Genomic DNA, 22,412 nt, shown 5'->3' on the forward strand with positions numbered 1-22,412 from the left:
TAATGGTAAAGAATATGATTATTTCGAATATGATTTCGATTTTTGTGATGAACAAGGACTCAGGAGATTGATTGTAATGGCATATAACGATTGCGAGGAAAACTGTTGCTTTGATGTTGTTTATACTAAAGCAAACGATATATGGCACGGGAAGAGAGTGGATATTCAATTACCAGAGTTGATAGAACACCCTATAACTGGTCAGTTTTCTAAAGATAGTCTTTATTTACACCAACTTGATATTGTTGACGAGGAAGAAAGTTTTGAGATTCACCAATATGGGTATGATGGGAAGTTTGTCCGTACCCAGCTGGCACACAACGTTGTTTCAACGTTAATCTAACGTTAAATGTACGTTGTGAACGTTAGATAAACGTTGAAACAACGTTGTGTGCCAGCTGGGTACTTATTCGATGGATGAGAATGGTTTAGAAGCTAAATTCGAAACCATCAATGGATCACAATATTTATTTTTCCATGACAGATGCTTTGACCCACTTAAAAAGGAAGATAAGAAAGTTATTATCATCAAATTTGATCCGAAATCTGATAATGTCATCTTAGCTGATGAGTTCGATGTTTCGTTATTGGCTTCGATGGATCCTCAAAAGCCTGAGAAAAGATTATTAAACCACCCCATTAAAAGGTTTGGTAGAGTTGTACAACCATGTCATACTGTGATAACACCGCAAAACCAAATATTCAGTGCAATTGACTTGCAATCCAAACAAAAACTTTTTCAAATTAACGATGTGAAGATATCAGTCTCCAAATATGCGTTGAACTGGAATCTGATGGAAATCGGTGTAACTTTTCAGCCTGATGATCCAGAGCAACTCGATGAAATGTTTTTCAAAATTGTCAACTCAAACAACTCTAATGTTACCCTCAAGTATCTTGCTGTATTGGCTGTCTTGATGTCTTATAGTACCTTAGAATTGAGAAAGCTGAATTTGCCAGTAACTTTGTTCGGTTATCTTGGCATCGAGAAGTGATATTGTTGAATCAAGATTTTGTTAGAATCAGAAAGCACACTGAAAGCCACTTTTTGCAATCTTTTGTTTCTCGATATCTTTTTAAGTTGAACTAAAACCACGAGCAAACGTGTATGAATCCTTTTCGGTGTTTGCTTTTTTTTTTAGTTAATTCGTGTTAATATAGAGAAATTTTTTGAGTTATTTTTTTAGTTTTCATCTTCAGAAATAGTTAGTTTACTCCAAATCGTGACTGTTATATTTTTGGCCAGGATATGAAAAGTAGAAATGAAATGTTGGAAATCTTTAATAACCAGATATTCAATAGGTAAAAGTTGCTTATTGAGATTTATTAACCCGAGGTGATGTAATATTCAACGAGGCGAAGCCGAGTTGAATATACATCACCGAGGGTTAATAAATCCAATAAGCAACGAAAACCTATTGAATATATGTTTTATTATATACCTATAGGCAAAAACAAAACATTAATTATGTCAATAGTTAAACGTTTCACTTAAAACACTTCCATAATCGAACGTTCAAATGTCCTTCTTTTTTAATGATTTTCTTAATTATATTACTTTGAGTCATAAAATTTGTTCATGAAATTGACAATAGATTTATTTTAATGAATTTCTTTGATAACAACAAGAGCGACAAAAAAATTGTAGAATTTTCTTTTCTTCAAATTTTGCTTTCAAAGTTTGATTTTTTTTGTCGCTCTTGTTGTATCAAAGAAATTCATTAAAATAAATCTATTGTCAATTTCATGAACAAATTTTATGATTCAAAGTAATTAAGAAAATCATTAAAAAAAAACAAAAAACATTCGAACGTTTCACTTAAAACACTCCCATAATCGAACGTTCGAATGTTTTTTTTTATTTTAATGATTTTCTTAATTACTATTAACATAATTAATGTTTTGTTTTTGCCTTAGGTATATAATAAAACATATCTGCTTATTATCCTGCACTATTCCCTTACTTTAATGGGATAAATTTTCGCGGGGATTGAATCTTGCGGATTTCGCGGATTTGGGTGTCATCCACAAAATTAAGTTCCAATGCGCAATGGAAATTTGGAAAGGCCTTATCCGCGAAATATTTTTAAAAAAACTCAAAAAATGTCTGGTAAATACTTTTTGAATATTTAATGGCATCAAAGAGGCGTTGATAATGAATATTTCAACAACCAACATGAATGATTTGACAGTAAAAGGCACAAAATCGTGAAAATGTTGTCACCCAATAGTGCCATCCGCGAAATTAAGTCCTCGCGAGATCTTAAGATTTCGCAGACAGCTCAACCGCGAAATTTAATCCCGAGAAAATTAATCACATTAAAGTATTATTTATATTTTGAGGTTTGGTTTTTTGAATTTCAATGAATTTGATTTTGTGTTTATTTTTGTTTTCCTATGAAAATGCGTGGTAAAAGTAGAGAAATTTTGAGTCATTTTGATCACGACAACAATTCTATTCATCTTCAGAAATTTTATTTTATCTATATATTAATAGCCGTACTGTGTATGTCGTTTTGTCTGTGTGTTATACTTTCGTTTTCGCAAGCAATGTCTTGATTGACAGATCGGATAGAGCCTGGTTTAGACTTTATTCAGCCTTTGTTTTGAAATTTAAATCCCATCTACATTTAGTAATTTTAATTTCTGCCCAGCTTTGCCCGACCCTGTTTTTCTCTTTTCTTTTGTTTGAAATGTTTTCGAATGCATTTAACGATCGTATTTATTAATGACATTCGAATTTCTTTTCAAAACAAAAGTTTCTTTTATAGAAAAGAACATTTCAAATGTAAATCAAAACATAAAAATTTAAAAGTTTGTCGAACAATAACAGCATTCAAAAAGCAAGAGAAGAAATTAGTTCACCCCTTTCTTCATATAAAAACATTCAAGTGGTTGATACTGTTATAAACTGTGTATGTCATTTTACATGTTTAAATTCGAAAAGTTATGACAAGGGTTTAAAAAAAGCAATTTAGAATTGACTTATTTATCTTTTTAAATCTGATAAAAACAAAGTTGCACTATTCTTTGTGGACTTTCCCGCTTTTTCCTGAAGAATTGTTATTTCTACATTTCACTCCTCTTTACCATGACATTTTCTCAAATTGTCGAAAACTGGACGGCGTAGCTAATGCGAGCGAAGCGAGAAAAATATCTTCGGGGGAGGGTTAGAGTTTTTTTTCGTTTTTTTTCGTGTTTTTTTCGTTTTTTTAAGCCAGTGTCAACATCCAAAGGACTTTTAGTGCGTTCAGCTACAGCTTGACCGGCGTGCGACGCCGGGTACCGGCTAGACTAGTAAACCACGTCGTTGTATTTCGCTGCAGATTAAACTTTCAATGGGATCTATTTTTTTTAAATGTTTTCTGAATATAACTGTCTTTCCAATCCACTCTCCCGCGGCAATTTCTATTTTTTATAAGAACTCTTTATTAAAGCACTATTCCCGCGTTCCTGTGTCCAAGGAAAGACAGACGCTTGCTAGTCTAGGTATCGAGTAGTTCTTTATTAACCCTATTCAACCTAGGCTTTTAGGGGCGGTCAGAACTAGGGGGGGGGGGGCTTTCCTGTACCACCCCTTAACTTTGATCTAGTGGGCCTTTTTGGATGAAACTTGGCACACAAGATCCTTGACACATAAGGTAACTTTTGACAAAAATTTATTTTGATGACGTCACTCATTATGCCCAAAGTGAGCAAAAACCGAAAATTTCCTTNAGGAAGATCAAAATTAGAGTTTTTCAGGGTTCTGAAATTTTTTCTTCTTCATAAGATCGATTCTCAACCACAAAATACATCTTTTGGTCAATGTGTTTTTTCTGATGTCTTCCTCCGAAGAATAGTGATCACTTTCGTTTTCCCCTTAAGTGCTATCTCAATTTTTAAGTGTTTATTTTCTCAAATATACATATATAGTATACCGGGTGCACCAAAAAAAAGTATACAACTTTGTCGAGATATTGTGAGCTTCAGGATTTAATTTTTTTGTTCATTCTTTTTTTATTGTATAGAGGATGCTCTAACTTGAATTTTGAGCTATTATACATTAAATTTGAAAACGTAGTTCGAAAATTATTTAAAAAAAACTGACTTTTTTTTAATGTCGAAATTTCAAAAAACCATCAAAAACAGCGAGCAAACTTTTCTCTTGACACTTAACTTGTTTACACATAAAAATACCAAAAAAATGCAAATGTCGTTCATCAAACTCGTCACGGAATTTAAGAATATGTTTAAAACAAGCTCTTCCCCATGTAAATAATATTTTTGGAAAAAGCTGAACACCTTTTTTTGGAAAAAATAGATCATTCCTCATGGTTTTGAGTTTGATGGTGTTTTGTTAATTAGATCAAATTCTCGTAGAGAACAACAAAACTTACAATTGAAATGGTGTTAATTCTGTCTTATTTATAATTGGTTGCAAAATACATGCAAAAGTTAGTTTTGGAATAGCTCAAAAATCAAGAGAGATCCCTTCTATACAATAAAAAAGAATGAACAAAATTTAAATCTGAAGCTTCAATAATTCCGACAAACTGTATATTTTTTTGGTGCCTCCGGATATTTGATATTATTTACCGTTAAAATTGGTTCCAATGTCCACCCCTCTTCCTTTCTTTAGAGACTCCTATCTTTTTTTCAGCATGCTGCACTATAATTTCGATCTTCCTTAAGGTAAAGAGGTTGCGAGATTTGAGCTAGCGAGGCAAAAAAACTGGTAATCCTCAAAAATCGAAGTTCCAGCCTCACTGAAAAGTGGATTTCAGTCAGTTTAGACCTAAACTTGTATACTGTATCAATTACGATATTTCGAGTACAGGTTGATTTTACTTTTGTTTTCAGTGGTTTCATTTTTGAATGGGGTGGGGTGGTTGCTCATAGTTTGCACAGAGGTGCATAAAAACAAAACATGGAAAATTTTCCAAATCCCTGATTTTTGATTACTGCAATGAAAAATGAAACTTTTCTATGTTTCACTTTTTTGCACCAATTCTTCAAAATGAAAATATCTAATAATTTAAAAAGTTCTTCTTATATTCAATGAGTTTTTACAGCACCTCATTGTTGACAATCTAACACTCGCATCAAATTCCGGCTTTCTTCAGTAAATTGAAGATAAGAAAAAAAAAACCTAACATCAACTGCTCTAACTTGGGACTATCTGACAAAACATGAGACGGCAATTCGGCCACCATTTCCCCAAACCTCCAAAAAGTCATTTGATTTGAGTTAATGAACGGCGTATTAAAAAATGCACGATTTATCTCTTTCGTACTGAGTAGGTTTTTAAACCGAAATATGAAAAAAAATTTGTAGTGGAACACACGCAAGTGTCTGTAGACAGAAGAGGAATGAAGAAGTATGATTGATAAACTTGGTGATTGGTAAAATTGACAAATTTGTTGTCAAAGAGATTTAACAGTACAGTGGGTTCGACTGACAATTCCTGCATTAATAACACGCATGCGTAATTTGTTGTTCTTTTAGACCACATGTAGTTATTTCCCGTGATAAACAAAGTCAACTTTCGGTCGGGGTTGTGGACGGCAAAATATGAAATTTGTTGTTCTTTTTTGTCGTTGTTTATGAAATTTGTCGTTCAATTTGTCTATTTTTAGTAATGCAGGAATTGTAAGATAGAGCCTCTCGTAAGTGAAAAATACAGACCAGATATAAACCAGTCCCATGTTTCGACCATTGGTCCCAAGTTAGAGCAGTTGACAGTAAGCCTTAGGATCACGGATTGAAACAAATATATGAAGGGTGGGATTTTACAGCCACCTGTCGTGCAAGGCACTAGCAATCAGTAGAGAAGAGACCGCTTTCATTTTTGTTGCAGATTTCACTATAAACTTCTCTCAGGAATTACTTGTCAATACAATACAATACTGTGTTGTGTCCAACTTGTCAGCATTGTATTGTTGTAAAGGCAGGCTGCATCATTTGAGGCGTGCGATAGCACGCGCACACCTCCACGCACACCTAAGACGGCAATCACAAATATCTTCATTTCGCATCCTCGTTAGGTCTAAAAAGTCGGTCGGTCGTAAAAATTTTCGGGTTTCCATTTTTCCATCCATTTTTGGAGTGCATTCTTGGAGGAAACTGCCAGCCAGCCAGCAGCCAAAACAACCGCGTGTAATGGGTGGTTTAAATTTGTGACCTTTGAACACACTGTGACCTTCGACCCCAAAATTGTGCATGTAATGTTAAACAAAGTCAAAATGCTGCGAATGCGCTAGAAATCACTCGCACAAAATTTTTGAGCGAAGGACAGAAAAAGAGCGACAAATTTACCGACTCACTCAATTCTACTCAATTTTCGAAAGTCGGGCGGGCGACACGAAACGAAGGTATTTGTGATTGCCGCCTAAAATGTGCGATCAATGACACCCCATAAAGTAAGTTTCACAACTAAAAGTTGTGCATAGCACTCCTTATCACACGCCTAAATTACTAAAATTAGGATTTTAGGAGTGTGATTGACAACACGCCTGAAATTTTCAAATGATGCAGCCTGTAAAGGGGAAGATAAAAGAGGCAGTCTAAACTTAAACTCCTTTATCAGGATTAGAAACTAGGCTAGTCTTACCTCTTTTATCTTTTCCTTTACAACAATACAATGCTGACAAGTTGACACAACACATGTGTACATGTACATTGACAAGTAATCCCTGAGAGAAGTTTTTATAGAAATCTGCAACAAAAACGAAAGTGGTCTCTTCTACTGATTGCTTCCCAGCGCTCCTTGGCAGCTGTTTATCAAATTTCGACCAATGAGGTTGCCACATTTCAAAGAGCCCTTCTTTTTGGCACCCGTTGCCTTTCAGTGCCTTGCATGACGGGTGGCTGTAAAATCCCACCCTTTATATATTTGTTTCAATCCGTGATCCGTGGCTTAGGTTTTTTCTCATCTTCAATTTATCTGAAGAAAGCGGGAATTTGATGCGAGAGTTAGATTGTCAACAAAGTGCCGTAAAAAATCATTGAATAAAAGAAGAACCTAAAATCTTAAAATATTTTCATTTTGAAGAATAGGTGCAAAAAAGTGAAACATAGAAAAGTTTCATTTTTCATTGCATTAATTGAAATGGGGGATTTGGAAATCTTTCTATGTTTAGTTTTTTGCACAAACCCCTGTAACTATGGGCGAGCACCCTGTTGCTAAGATGCTGGCTTGAAATCGAAAATGAAACCACTCAAAACGAAAGTAAAATCGGCCCGTACTTGAAATCCCGTAAACTTGATATTCGAGTTTAAGTCTATACTGAGAGGTAAGACTAGCCTAGTTTCTAATCCTGATAAGTAGGAGTTAAAGCTTAGACTGTCAGTGGATGCAAGTAAAACAAGCGGGAAGTTGAAAATTTCTGACCTGCCTCCTGATGGATGGAGAAAGTTAATATGCAGAACTGAATCAACAGGTTGTTGCTTTCTCTTAAACGACTGTTCTAGTCTATGATTAAGAATTATAAATACCCAAGCATATTTCTTAAAATCACAAGCATTAGCAAAATCAGATCAAAGGTGTTCAAAGAAGAGAAGAAGCGTTGTCAAATTTTATATAGCGGAAAAGATGTATAAACTTATATCATATCTGCATATACTGATGACTGACCACCAAAAATGACCTCTCTTTCAGGCTGTATAAATTGGTATTGTACAAAACTAACAGTCCACGATTCTAATGTAGCTTCTTCGTTCTCCAAATTGATACAGTTGAAAAATCATAAAAAAAGTTCGATAGAAAATTTCCTGTGCCATGTGCTCCCTGTTATTCTGATAAATGACAAGATAGCTCGCGGGAGAGTAACTTTTTAACATAAGAATTTGATGAGCCATCTCGTTATTTATCAAAAAGTGCTCAAAGTTTGATCTACCATTATTACAGATTATTATGGATAAACATTACGTCATGTGGCAATCTAGTTTTTTCTCGACTGTCAGTCTGCGCCACTACCTCGGGAAGATTNCCCCCACTTATGCCAAACCCCCCGGCTAATTGGTACCCGAGAGTATAAGTGTAGCAAAGTTTGACTTAAAAGGAAGTCTGATGTCTAAATCATTTACCTGGGGAGAAGCAACAGCTCCAGCAGACAAGATAACTTCTTTTCTTGCTTTGACTGTCATGGATTTTCCATTCTTCTTATAAAGAACACCTTTGGCTGTTTTCGTTTCAGGGTCAATCAGAATCTTCTGAACATGTGAAAATGGACTGACGTGAAGATTTGATCTCATGGGTTTGAGGTAAGCTTTGGCTGTACTGCATCGAAGACCGTCGCGTCTTGTTAATTGATGAAAGAAGCACCCTGTCTGTTTTTCTCCATTGTAGTCAGGGTTATAAGACAGTATCTTGGAGCAAGCATTTATACAATCTTGAATCATAGGTAGGTCTACAACGGCTTGTTCCACAGAAAGTGGACCACCTGTAGAATGGAACTCGGAATCTACCAAATTCTCAGTCCTTTGGTCTTCAGACTTTTTAAAGTATTGTAAAACATCTTCATAACTCCACCCTGGGTTACCTTGCTCCTTCCATGAATCATAATCTCGTTTATTTCCCCTAGTATAAATCAAAGCATTAATTGAGCTGCTCCCACCGAGAATTTTACCACGCGGCCAATAAACTTGTCCATTCTTTTGATTGGTAGAGGTGATTCCATCCTCATGTTTTTCTGTCATATAATCCCAACTAGCACCTAATCGGATAGCAGTGTACTGAAAGCCTGCTACTTCGGTATGGATAGTTTCCCCTCCACCAGCTTCAAGCAGCAGAATTTTCCAAGATTTGATCTCACTTAAACGGTTTGCAACAACAGCTCCTGCAGATCCTGCACCAATGACCACAAAATCATACTCATCAACTATTTGGTCATCTCCTGTTGCAAAATCTGCAATGTCAGGATTAAAGTCTTTAAAACATTCCAAATTCAAACTTGGAAAGAAAGTTGTCGTCAATAAATTGAAGATCAATGCAAAAACAATAAAATAGTCTTTAACTAGTTTGCATCCATAATATATAGCTAATGGCAGAAAAAGTATTCCAGCTTTTTTCTTCCAGCCCATTTTAGTGGAAATGCCAGAAATGTTTTAAGATATTTGTTTAATAGTTTGATTACTCTGAAACGATAAAAATAGATCAAGGATAACACACTCTGGAATCAGTTAAGAAATAAAAAATACTTGTGTAACGACTATGGTTATACTTAATTGCCTCCGAAATAACCTTCTAATCTAAATTACTTATACTATTTTATCAGACTTTCTCTAAAATCTAGAGTGATTAATTAAATATCCATATTCTTCATAGCTCAATGTAAAATGGTTATATGTTTTTTATAAAAGCCTAACGCTTATAAGCCTACGAAGGCTCAGATTTGCAAGCATAAGCATAACATTAGCATATAGGTCAGCCGGATGTATGTAAATATTTTCCAAGTTGTCATTTTTTATCGGTTTAAAAAGGTTTGGTAGAGGTCAAAGACATTCCACGGCTAGCTACATTCCACTGCTCCCAAAATCTAAACAAATTTTTACAAAATTTCTGAAATTTCACTAAAATCTTGGCTCGGGGTGAATCATAAGAATGATTTATAAGCACATAATAAGCATATAAGCCATGCCTAGATACTTTGAGAACTTAAGAATACACAATCCTGACCAAGGGGCGTACACTTGCTTATAAAATAAAACATGTAGTTTGAAAAAATTGTAAACAAAAATAAAACCACGTGAAAATCAGATCATTAAAAATTCCCATCGAAAATAATGTCAGGCAACAAAATGTTTCAAAATGAATGAAATAATAAGTTCTGCAAACCCAATATCATAGCCCGCTTAACAGACACAGTATGATGAAATTGATATGAAATTAGAGAGGACTTTTAAGAGACTTTAAAGAGGATTTTTAGTAACGAGTATTCAACTTGTTTGTTTGTATAGAAAACACACTACTTGTGTCAGAAATTGTAAAAGTTACAATCTTTTTTTTTCATGGACTAAGTACATAAACTCTGTGTTTTCGACATGCAATTAATTTTACGATAAGATTCCGTACGTTCAGCAATTATCTTTGCAGTGGCGAGTTAATTAGAGCTCCTTAAGTGTGTAATATCAATCTTTATTTGAAAAAATTCCTTGTATTACTTTCATAAGGACTTTGTGTGCACGATGGGTTGGAAGAAGAAAGCTGGCATCTTCCTGTTGCCCTTTGCATTATATTTTGGATATAAACTATGTAGGGATAATTTTGTGTTATTAGTTTTGATACCGACTTTACTTTCACCGCGTCTTCCCTTCGAAACTTACAAAGAACTAAATCCTGACATTACAGACTTTGCAACAGGAGATGATCAGATAGTTGATGAATATGATTTTGTGGTTATTGGCGCAGGATCTGCAGGAGCTGTTGTTGCCAATCGTTTAAGTGAAAACAAATCATGGAAAATTCTTCTTCTCGAAGCTGGTGGAGCTGAAACTATTTTAACTGAAGTTCCTGGATTCGCATATGAAGCAATCGTTTCAGGATCCAGTTGGAATTATAAAGCAGAAAAGCATAAGGATAACTTTACTTCCGTAAATCAGGCTAACGGACAAGTTTTATGGCCTAGAGGGAAAAGTCTTGGAGGCACAAGTGCAATTAATGGTTTGGTGTACACAAGAGGAAACAAGAATGATTATAATTCGTGGGAGGAACAAGGTAATCCAGGATGGGCTTACGAAGAAATTCTGCCATATTTCAAGAAATCAGAAGGCCAGACGAAAAAGGATTTAATGGGATCAAAGTATCACTCTACAGAAGGGCCATTAACGGTTGAAAGTCCAATGGTATATCCAGAAATGATGAAAGATACTGAAGAAGCTTGCTCAACGCTGATTGGTCGAAACACTGACTACAATGGAGAGAAGCAGACAGGCTGCTTCTTCTACCAATTAACAAGACGCGACGGTCTTCGATGCAGTACAGCCAAAGCTTTTCTTAAACCCAAGAAATCAAATCTCCACGTCAGTCCATTTTCACATGTTCAGAAGATTTTGATTGATCCTGAAACGAAAACAGCCAAAGGTGTTGTTTATAAGAAGAATGGAAAATCCATGACAGTCAAAGCAAAAAAAGAAGTTATATTGTCTGCTGGTGCTGTCGCTTCTCCCCAGGTAAATAATTTAGACATCAAACTTACTTTTAACTCAGTCAAACTTTTCTACACTAATGAGTCAAAGATCTTGATATTCAAATCTGGAAAGGTTCTTTAGAACGTGGTAGATTGTAATTACTAATGATCTAACTTCGTGTTACAGATCTTAATGTTATCAGGAGTTGGACCAAAGGAGGAATTGGAGAGACATGGAATTCCGATCATCAAAGAACTTCAAGTTGGATACAATTTACAAGACCATGTCAATTATTTTGATTATATCCTCTTGAATGATAGCAGTCGCGATTTCCATATGGCTGAGTAAGAAAGTTAATTCAGTTATAACAATTTCAATGGTGATTGTGCCACACTTCAGAATTGAAACGTAAAAAAACGTATAGACGGTATAATTGGACGTGGAGCATGCTTAGAGTGCTTTTTCTGGCTATCTATACCTTGCCAAAGGCCGACTAAGCGGTCAGGCAAAGTCCCTTAAAGAGTATTTAAGGATATTTGTGCAAGGTTTTGAAAAGAAAATTTGTGCCTTTTTCGTCAAGCATTATTAAAAATAAATTACTGTAACCTTAAGATTGTCTTTATTCTACGTCGCAGAGTGCTGAATTATGACACGTTCAAGATGTTCACAAACCAAAGAGAAGGTCCTCTCACCCAATCATTAGTCGTTGGTGGATTCTTACCCTTGACAACGAAAGCGAAACAAATTGACTGGCCTGAAATACAAATACATATCTTCGCTGCACTGACAGGTGACTTTTATGGTTTCAAACAAGTCTTCAATGTCGATGATAAGTATTGGAAATACTTGGTAAAAGAGATGGATGGAAAAGTTGGTATGAGTATCCTGTATTGCGTTCTACGACCAAAAAGCAGGTAACAGCCTCAAATGCTATAAAAGATCTATAAATTTTATCCCAAATTTTCGTCAAGAACTTATGATTTTTCTTATTATCTACTATAATCGTAGAAATTTTAGCGAGACTAATTTTAGCGTTTCAGCGAGTTTTCCCTATTTTCGCTAAAACACACCGAATCGCCAGATCGCTAAAAATTATCCGCGCGAAATTTCTGGTTATATTGCCTTGATACATTTTTATCAATAGGAAGAGTTTCAGTGCAAAGAAATGCTAGAAAACGAAAGCAATCAATAAATGTAATACGAGTATTCGCTAAAATTTATCCAAAAAAAATCAAGATTTTCCTGACTCGCTAATATACGTTAAAATAAATAAGTCTCACTAAAATTTCTACGATTAAAGTACTATCGCCATAAAAACAACATAAAATAAGCCAATTTGATAGAATACTTACTGTAAGTTTAAGTGAACCAGAACATACTCATCTTTTCCAGGGGACGTATCAAGTTGAGAAGTGTCAATGCAGAAGACCATCCATTGATCATACCAAATTACTTCGACCACCCTGAAGATTTAAGAGAATTCGTTGAAGGGATGAAATTCACCAAGAAACTTGCAGCCGCTATGAAACATTTAAATGCTTCAACTTATCGCGGTAAAGAGCCTGGGTGCGAGCAACATGAGCTAGGTGAGAATTGGAAGATCCAAAAATGAGTATTTTGTATTTTGTTAATCAAAATGTAAAGAATTAAGAAAAGTCAACCTTACATTGATGGTTAGAGAATCAAAGTTGACTATTGAATCTTCTTTTGTTTGATGGCTTTCATGAATTATACAATCTCCTGACCAACCTATGCTTCGATACTCTTTTCTAAATGTACCAAACCGACAAATTAAAGAGTTTAAGAATAAGTATTTGAATCTTACAGTAATAACAATAAATCTGTTTTCAGACTCTGATGACTACCTTGGATGCATTGCTAAGAGAGGAGCTACAACAACTTACCACCCAGTAGGTACGTGCAAGATGGGACCCCATACTGATGATCAAGCAGTTGTAGATTCAACATTGAAGGTTTATGGTATCAAAGGATTACGTGTTATCGATGCATCAATCATGCCAACCATTGTCAGTGGAAATACTAATGCACCTACAATCATGATCGCTGAAAAAGCTGCTGATATGATCAAAGAGGACTGGAAAGAATGAAGCAGAAATTTTTTGTTCTCTGAGAACCATACATTGTCCAAGTTTTGTTTTTTGATAGATTTTGATTATTTACAAATTATAAATTTAGTAAAATAAATATTCCCTATCTAGATGTAATAAAATTTCAAATCTGTATGGATTTATTACTGAAAATATTGCATTGAATAAATTTCATCATTAAAGTAATTATGTGTGATCAATAGATTATACTGTTATTGCTTTTCCAATACACGTCTATGAAGACTTGCATCCAATGATTTCATTGTTTTTCACTTTTTTATTTAACAACAATGTTACTTTCCCTTCGAAATTCAATCAAGTTAATTCAAAGGCGAATTTCAGTCGGAGATGTAAGCAAACAGTCTCCAAAACCACACTTAACCTCCTTTGTTTATTTGAATCTCCTCAATCCATGGTAAATATCCGGGAAGCTATATCTCCAATCAACCAATCAACCCCATCTAAAAGCTTCTCACCAGTCACAGCACTGCAACCAAGAATTTGCCAATGATGTGTTTTGATTTCATTAAGTTCTAATACTTTTGCAATCTCATCAGCTTTCAAAGCTCCTGGTAAATCTTGTTTATTGGCGAACACCAAAAGGGTTGCACCAGCAAGTCTCTAAAAATGCAAAAGTGAAAATTGAATACACTCCACTTCCTTTGAAAACCTTTAATGTAGTAATTTATGATATGCACCATTGCAATGTCTTCCACGGACCAAACAGCTGATTGGTTGAAAGTGACCTATTGACTGATTTTAAGACACTTACAACCAATCAGCTATTGGGTCTGTGATATAATGTCAGAAGACATTGCAGTTGTGCATATCATGAATATGAACATATTGTGTCCCCCTAAATAGAATTAAGAGAAAAATCATTATAATCTATCTTGCTTTGTTTCTTTTATGGACTCGCGTTGCTTTAGTAAGATAGTTAAATGGTCATTTACTCCAATATCTTTCAAAGAGAGATGGCATTAATGCCTTCTTTAACCAATACCTTATTCAGCCTAATCTAACCAATGGCGATCATTAATACGGTTTCGTATCACTCCGGTGTGGTGTTTGTTACAGATAGGAAGTGTTCAAACTCATCAGAGAGAACGTTTCAGAGCAAGAAAACGGAGCAGTTCCGTTCCGATGAAAATAGTGGAGCGAAACCGTTTCGATCTGTTTTGTTTTGTAACGTCTTCTTTTTTGACGTTTCCAATTTTGACGTTCACACAGTGTTTCAGAACTGTTTCGTTTCGGAGGGAAACGGAGCGTAGCGTGTGAACGTAGTCTAAGTCAGAAGGTTACTTTACTTGATTGAAAAAAGGATCATAATTTTCAAAACATACCTCTTCTAACAAAAGTGATTTGAGTTCTTTTTTACAATCTTCCAATCTCCAACTATCAGCACTGTCAACAACCCAGATCAACCCATCTGTACTCTCAAAATAATTTCTCCAGTACGATCTCAATGATTTCTGTCCTCCTACATCCCAGATATTCAACTTGAAGCTGAAGGAAATATTCATTGTGAGATATGTGAAATCACATTCATTGACAGTATTGATCATCTCGAGATTTTCTTTGTTTAGACCCAAAGATACCCACAGATGCTCTATTTCAAGTAATAGCCAAAAATAAAAATCAATAGACTTCTAGTCCGAGCAAGTCTTGTTTTTAAATCAGGGAAAAGAGTTTCTAGTTGAAGGTTACTGTTGAAAGTTGATGAAGAAATCAGTAAAATAATTGAAGACAAAAACATAAAACTAACAAAGTAGGAAGACATTACCCATTATGCTCCAATGTTTTGATATTGAAACCGAGTGTAGGTGAAATGGTATCAATATCTTCACCGTTGAATTTTTTCAAGATTGTTGTTTTGCCAGCATTATCTAAACCTCTATTCAGTTGAATTTTGTAAAGGAAAAAATCTTTTGCTTACTCGCAATGAACCAATTCAGCACTCTTTTTTAACAGGTCACTCACTAACCTGGAGATCCATGCTATGATTTCTTATTTCATATACTGATGGCGAAATATATAGCATGGTATGGGCTGAGAGTTTGAATTTCCCAGATCCTAATAACAGTTGAAAACATAGCCAATCAAATTTTGTTATTCTTTTACTGGTCACACTTTCTTAGAGAGAGCGCAAGTTCCGAAAATTGGTTTTTATTTTAGTAAGTGAGGACAGCGCTAAATTCGAATTTGCCACTGTAAAATTTTTGAGGCAGAAATCTGCCTCACAGGTCCCGTCCTGTATACATCAGATTAAAAATACAGGACGGTTCTCCTTTCTAGTCACTCACAAGAGGTAAGACAAGTTGCAACTTGCAAATTGACCAGGTAGGTTACTTAGCTCTCCTTATGGCATTGCTCTTAAGTCTTATCATCATCATACACAACAAATCAGATACAACAGGTCTAGCACCTCCAACACCAATTAAATTTTGGTAATCATTAACAATAGAAAGCAGGGGCAGCCTTCCTTCAGGCCAATTTTTTCATAAATGACTGTATATGCGTTCAGAGTGGAGCTGGAGGGAATTCTTTTAGCAGTTACATTTGTAACACCTCACACTAAAATAGAAAATATCATCTAACTTAGAGAGAAGAAAAATAAAATCGAAAGTTAAAAACAAACAATAATAGAAAAGGATACAGCATTAAAATCCGCATTTCTTTTTCTTTTTGCTTCATTTTCTTCAAAATGGTTAACAAACCCATTCTGCAAATTCTTTATTTTTCTTAATAAATTCCTTATTCCTTATAAAAACAATAATATGGTAATAAGATTTTGAATGTTACAGATTTTCAGAAAGGTAACCAAGTGTAACACTACACCTTAGGTTCATTGATCCAAAAGTAGTGGGGTCGTTTAGCATAATTTACAGGAAAACAATAAGATCTAGCTGAAACTTTCTCCAGACCTTCTCTATAGGATGGTTATGCCTCAGGAAAAATTCCCCTAAAATCCCACTGGTGGAACATCCCTTTTTTGGGAAAATTTCAAACTTATTTCCAGACAATATCATGTATACCATTCGAAAGCTCTCGAAAAACTATATAGAAGACTTTTAAACGGTTATAGCTGATTTCCTTACCTAACTCGAGATATTTCATGCGCAAGTTTCACTTTTCGCCACACTTTGGTCAAAATTGACCATAAATAGCATCTTCTGCGTGAATTATCTTGAGTTAGGTAATGAAATCGGCTATACCCGTTTGAAAGTATTCTATATAGTTTTTCGAGAGCTTTCGAATGGTATACTTGATAATGTCTGAAAATGAGTTTGAAATTTTCAAAAAATTTCGCCCTTAGGGTTTTGCCTGGGGAAAAAAGAAATGTCCCAAAAAAGGGATGTTCCACCAGTGGGATTTTAGGGGAATTTTTCCTGAGGTATAAGCATCCTATAGAGAAGGTCTGGAGAAAGTTTCAGCTAGATCTTATTTTTTTCCTACAAACAGCCTGTATTTTTGTAACACGACCACACTAAAGGTCCAGTACAGAATGTTAGAAAAATGAGTGTTATGCTGCAATAAATTTCCTATAAGGCATGGCTTTTACACAGGTTATAGGCCCCCATAGAGATCTAGATGCCACCTGAGAAATATTGAGAACTATTTCAGGCGACACTTAACAGTTGTGAGCCAGGGGTCATTACAAAAACAACCAAGGTCAAAAAGAAAGATTCTTTCTCAATAATTGAATTTTTTAAATCTCTTTAAGGCTCACCTTTAAAGCAATTTTAGTCTCTCTTTGTCAGCAAAAAATCACCCTCTTAAGTATAGGGTTTGGATGTCCGGGATGAATATACCAAGTATCCCTGCACTCCCTGGAATTGTGAGCACAATTTTGACACAGGCAAGAATAATTGTTTCAATTTGCCTGATATACAGTATATACCTCAAAGTTTCAAAAACCATGTTTGACAAAAAGAGCAAGAATAAACAATAAATTTCAACAAGTGCATGGCAGAGTCCTAGCATTTTGGAGTTACGACATAAGTTGGCGTCCCAAAATGGCATACCAAAATGGCACCCCAAATGGCATACCAAATGGCACACCAAATGGCATAGCGAATTACGCCTGGGCATGGTTTCATCCATGTTTTTCAGTCCCCCCCTTAAACAGCAAATTACCCCTTATCCATTTCTCCCCCCTCAATTTGGAATTCCATTTGTACTGCGCCCTTATTTCTTAATCCCCCCTTAAATCTTCCTTTTTCTTTTCTAAAGTACCCCTTAATTCTTTTGCTTTCGAGATTGTGATTTGTCTATAGTCATTATAAAAAAACCCCAGTCTGGCAATGTATTGTTTTAGCTTTTTGTTCAATTTTCTTTTGTTACAAACAAAACACAAGTTGCGATTTGCAAATTTTTTGATCACGTTACCAAAATCTCCTCTTGGGATTGGTCTATTTTTAATCACATGATCAAAAAGTTTGCAAAATTAATCGATTTTGGTACATAAGCTCCATATTTTAACCATAAAAAGCCACTGCATGAAAAATGATCTTTCCGACTGTCCGATAGACGGTGAAAAGGATTTCTTTCTTCGTATTTAGATGCACCGTAAAGGATTTTTTTTCGTGTGCACGATAAGGACGCTTTTCGTGTGCACGATAAGGACGAAAAGTATCCTTTTGAAGCTTTCCGAAAAGATTATATTTCCATTATTTTCTGTAACCAAAAAGTTATCATTTTCTGCCCCGAAAGTACTGGAAAGAATACCTGTTTCTTTTCAATTTACGAAAAGGATATCTTTTCGGTCTCGAAATTGCAGGGAAATGATTAATTTTCTGATACACTTTAATGGAAAGACTAAACTATTTTGTGATTTTCCGAAAAGAACTACTATCAGTCGGTAGAAATTCACGGAAAGAGAAAATATTCTGCTGGTAAATTTATATAAAAGAAAAATTTCATCAAACCTTCCGAAAAGTAATATACTATCAGAACGGGAAAGTGTACGAAAAGAACTAATTTTATGATAAAATATTTGTTAAAGGAATAGGTTTTCATCGAAGCTCCTGCATAGGAAAGCTTTCTAAATTCGATATTGTACAGGAAGGATTGATTTTTTGATCTTTTTCGATGGAATGACTAAACTATTTATTTGGTGTACGAAAATACTTCTGCTAGACGACGAAAATTCACGAAAAGAAAAAATATTTTGCCGGTAAATTTATATGAAAAGAAAAATTTCATCAAACCATAGTCCGTATAAAAAACTCTGGTCTAGAAGCTTATTGTTCTAACTTTTTGTTAGCTTTTCCCTTTGTTTATATCAAAAGATAAAATTCGATTTGCTCAGTTTTTGATCACGTTACCAAGTATTCCTCTTGGGATTGGTTTAAGATTTAATCACATGATCAAAAAGTGAGCAAAACAAACTAATTTCTCAAACGCAAGTTTAAGTAAGACACAAAGGAAAGAAAAAAAGGCTTCCAGACCAGGGTTTTTTATACGGACTAGATCAAACCTTCCAAAAAGAAATACTAACAGAACAGGAAAGTGTAAAAAAAGAACTTATTTTCTGACGTATATATTTTAAATACGAAGTTTTCATCAACCGACATTACTGCCATTTTAATGAAATTAGACTATAGATTAAATTCGATAAGATATTGTAATATATATTCTTGGATGATTTTCTTCTTTAAAATTAAAGTCAATTTTAAATAAATTCATATTAATATATATGGCGAAGTTAATTTAAGAGACAAAAGCCTTCCAGACCAGTATTTTTATGATGACTATGATTTGTCTTCAATATTAGATTGGAACGTCGGTTGAAAAAGTCAATTTTTTATTCTTTCAGCCATAAGTAATGTTTTTTCTTTGTTTGTATCAGGGAAATTACAAAAAGCAGGGTTATGACTTGTTCAATGTTAATAAAATCAGATCATAATTAAGACAGTAACATATTCATTAATTTGCATGTTTAAGTATTTAGGACAGAACCCAGTACATTTTGTTTATTTTTAAAATTCTGAAACTTTGTATCTTAATCTTTAACTCTCTACAATTTACAGGGCTTTTTACGAAGTCATTTTTATGGCATTTAAATTTATATTCTATTACAAAGTGCTTCAGCTTTTGGTATTACAAAGAGTATGAAAAGAGATTTGGATTCACATGAATTACTCCCCCCTTAAATTCAAAATTACCTTTTCTTTTGTGCCCTTAAACATGTATCCCCCCTTATTTCTGAAAATTTAAAAATTTGGCCCTTAAAATTTGGTCCAAATTTCAAGTCCCCACTTATTTTGAGAGGGGGGCTGAAGCCATGCCGGGCGTTCATTAGGGGTATTTTGAAGAAAAACCAGTGGTCATATTTTATTTCTCAATTTTATCCATTTTATCCAATTTTATATCTAGTAAGTGAGGCCATGAAGAAATCGAAACTCTCACATATATGAGAAAAGTTGCAAAATTTAGCAAATTTAAGTTTCACCTGGCAGAAACTTACGAAGGTCACAGGTCACAGGTCAACAGGTCATAACACAGGGGAATTTGTATATGAAAATGTTATTTAAATCAACCCTGAATATTGACAAAGTGACACTTAAATTATAAAAATAATGACGTCATCACATAATATGAGGTGTGTACACCAATTTACAACAACATATTTTTTCAAGCTCAATAAAAGGATGCTGACGGTGCAAGTGGATATAGATTGACAATCCGTGCTCCAAGAAGAGAGCTGTTTTAGAGATACAAAGATTGTTTCTCAAGAATACAAAGAGGGGGTTAAAAATAGTCAAATATATGATGTTTGAGAGCTTGGATGTTGGGAAGCTGCAAGAATAAAGGTAAACAAATTATAGTCTTTTTTCTGAAAGAAGAATTAACTTTTTGCTAGACTGCCAGAAATCAACCATCCCAAGGCCAAGGCAAGATTTGAGCAATCGTCCCAAGTTAGAGCAGTTGACAGTAACTCATCTTGTTTGTACTGGTTGAGGGATGCTGGAGTAACTAGTTATTCAAAAGACCGTTGCATTCTCCCTAACAGCCTAAAGGGCTACTTAGACTACACAATATATTGACGAACAATATTCGACAATATGGTTTGCGGACCGTAATGTACGAAGTAAACAACTGGTACTCTATTATAAAAAAGAATTTTCTTTCTGTAAACAATCCCCCTTTATTGTTGGAATATTGCAAATCGAGCTGACAATATATTGCGGACACCTTTTCAATATATTGTCTACATTCAGCAATATATCATCAATATATTGCCTGACAATATATTGTGTAGTGTATGTAGCCCTTAACAACTATCTATCAGACTATTATCAGTCAGGGAAATCCCTCAATTGCAGTATACTGCAATTGCGGTAGTTTTCATTTGTGGTTAGCCTACCAGTCAAGAGCAAGTGCAAATTAGGATACCTTCGACGATCTCTCCTACTTAGGAGAATATCTTAAATTGGTTACAAAAAAGTATCCAAAATAGCAATCAACATCCTAATTAGGATACTCAAAACCAAAAAAACCATCTTATACCACTTCCAAGATGTAAATAATGAGCAAATGAGATTGTGTACTGAATTTCATCGAGTTTGGCTGGCGGAATGCAAAACTATAGCCCAAAACCACTCAAAATGTGATAACTAGCATACCCGAAAGCTTTTTTCACGCGAAAATCACCAGGCCCCCTCCTTCTATACAGCTACCATTTTGGAATTCGGAACGTAGCAGGCCGTTCCATAAAAAGAAAAACAAATCTTTAGCTCGTGTTTGCAAAATTTTAGGCTCTGAACGGCAGATTATTAAGGATGTTAATTTTCGAGGAACCCGCCAGAGAAATTACTTGAAATTTTGGCCAGTGGTGCAAATCTTGATGAAGAAAAGGTTTGCATAATTTTCCAAATGCGGATCGAAGCAGTAACCTCATAAATTCAGGTCAAAGTGTCTGCTCTCCTATTTAGGATCTAAATCTCCAAATTGGGATACAACTCTCCTAAAAGTAGGAGAGATTGCTGACAGGTATCCTAATTTGCACTTGTTCCTGACTGCCTACAAAGGCTTATAACGGCTACATATAGTGCTGGTCGACAAAGATAAACAAACATCGACAGTAAAAAATCGTACCAGAAGAAAGCTTTTCTTTATTAAAAGAATCTGATCTACGGAAAAAATATTTTGTCTGTGCGTTAAAAAGATATGATCAATTATGAACAAAAATTGCCTGTTTTCCCCTTGAATCTTGAATTATATTTCTTGAATATACTGCAATTGCGGATATGAAAAATGTAACAGTGACGTTTATACCGCAATTGCAGTAAAAAATTACTACCGCAATTGAGGGATTCCCTGACTAATCAGTCAACTGATTAGGCGTAGATCACAAATAAGTTGTGTTCGCGTTGTCCGACCGACTCACTTTCTATATTAATAATCCGACACTTTTCAGTCGGAAAGTCAGAAATCTATCGGATTTTTTAACCAACATTTTTCAAAGCATTTTGTACATTCATCGTTAGTCGCCGATTTGATCATCCAGTGTTAGTTCAAAGAAGCTTTCCGTCAGTAATTTTTCAAAGATTGTTTGCGTTAAAAAGCGCTATGCGACTGTTTTTTGCAACCGTGATATGTAACAAAGATCATAATGCAGCTACTGCGCTTGATAATTCTTGCCGCGCGAACAAACCTATGTTCAGGGCGCATTTTTCCGATGATTCTAGTGCTGACTGACTGCCTAGGTTCCGAGCGCACTTTTCCGACGATTTTAGTGCTGACCGACACCGACCGCCGACTCCACAACTTATATGTGATTAACACCTTATTGTCCAAACCAAACAAAAAAAAAAGTAAAATGTATTTGTTTTTAGATATTAAATCTGATGATGGGAAGAATCTCCCGAAATATATTATGAAAATAAAAATAAAATTGTTGGTCACACCCTTTTCAACAAAAATGTAAAAAGTTTTATACATCAAAATTAAGTTAGACCCTCCCCAACAAAATCAACCTTACAGATCCCTTTGATAGCTCTAAAACGTCACCAATCATCCGAAGTTTCTTTTGGACTACCTGGCACCTGACATCGTCGTGATTAGGAAATGGTTTTTAAAGTTTTGGTTCATTTTCATAAGACCATGGCTTTGGCTTTCCAAAAAGTAAAAATTTCCGCCGCCATTATGCTTGGTTTCACTTTCGTTTGCTGATGTAGACGGAGACTTACG

At 34.9% G+C, this 22,412-nt stretch overlaps 3 protein-coding genes across 3 annotated transcripts; 1 reads left to right on the top strand and 2 right to left on the bottom strand.

Moving 5' to 3' along the window:
* Positions 1 to 7,995: 7,995 nt before the first annotated feature.
* LOC136814166 (glucose dehydrogenase [FAD, quinone]-like) lies at positions 7,996 to 9,063 on the bottom strand. The gene has a single exon (XM_067070680.1). It carries the CDS (start codon positions 9,061 to 9,063, stop codon positions 7,996 to 7,998), a length of 1,068 nt encoding a protein of 355 aa, XP_066926781.1.
* A 1,104-nt stretch (positions 9,064 to 10,167) lies between these two features.
* On the top strand, positions 10,168 to 13,287 carry LOC136814168 (glucose dehydrogenase [FAD, quinone]-like). Its single transcript, XM_067070681.1, has 5 exons — positions 10,168 to 11,151; positions 11,296 to 11,453; positions 11,745 to 12,023; positions 12,502 to 12,695; positions 12,961 to 13,287. The coding sequence occupies exons 1-5, from the start codon at positions 10,168 to 10,170 to the stop codon at positions 13,215 to 13,217; spliced, it is 1,872 nt and encodes a 623-aa protein (XP_066926782.1). The 3' UTR covers positions 13,218 to 13,287.
* LOC136814263 (ADP-ribosylation factor-like protein 2) lies at positions 13,235 to 15,983 on the bottom strand. Its single transcript, XM_067070780.1, has 4 exons — positions 15,874 to 15,983; positions 15,001 to 15,111; positions 14,561 to 14,723; positions 13,235 to 13,838 (listed from the first exon to the last, which is right to left on the bottom strand). Exons 1-4 carry the CDS (start codon positions 15,936 to 15,938, stop codon positions 13,623 to 13,625), a joined length of 555 nt encoding a protein of 184 aa, XP_066926881.1. The 5' UTR covers positions 15,939 to 15,983; the 3' UTR covers positions 13,235 to 13,622.
* Between the last annotated feature and the right edge of the window lie 6,429 nt (positions 15,984 to 22,412).

Source organism: Clytia hemisphaerica, unplaced genomic scaffold (genome assembly GCF_902728285.1).
Source record: "Clytia hemisphaerica strain Z4C2 unplaced genomic scaffold, Clytia hemisphaerica genome assembly, whole genome shotgun sequence".
Lineage (NCBI taxonomy): Eukaryota > Metazoa > Cnidaria > Hydrozoa > Leptothecata > Clytiidae > Clytia > Clytia hemisphaerica.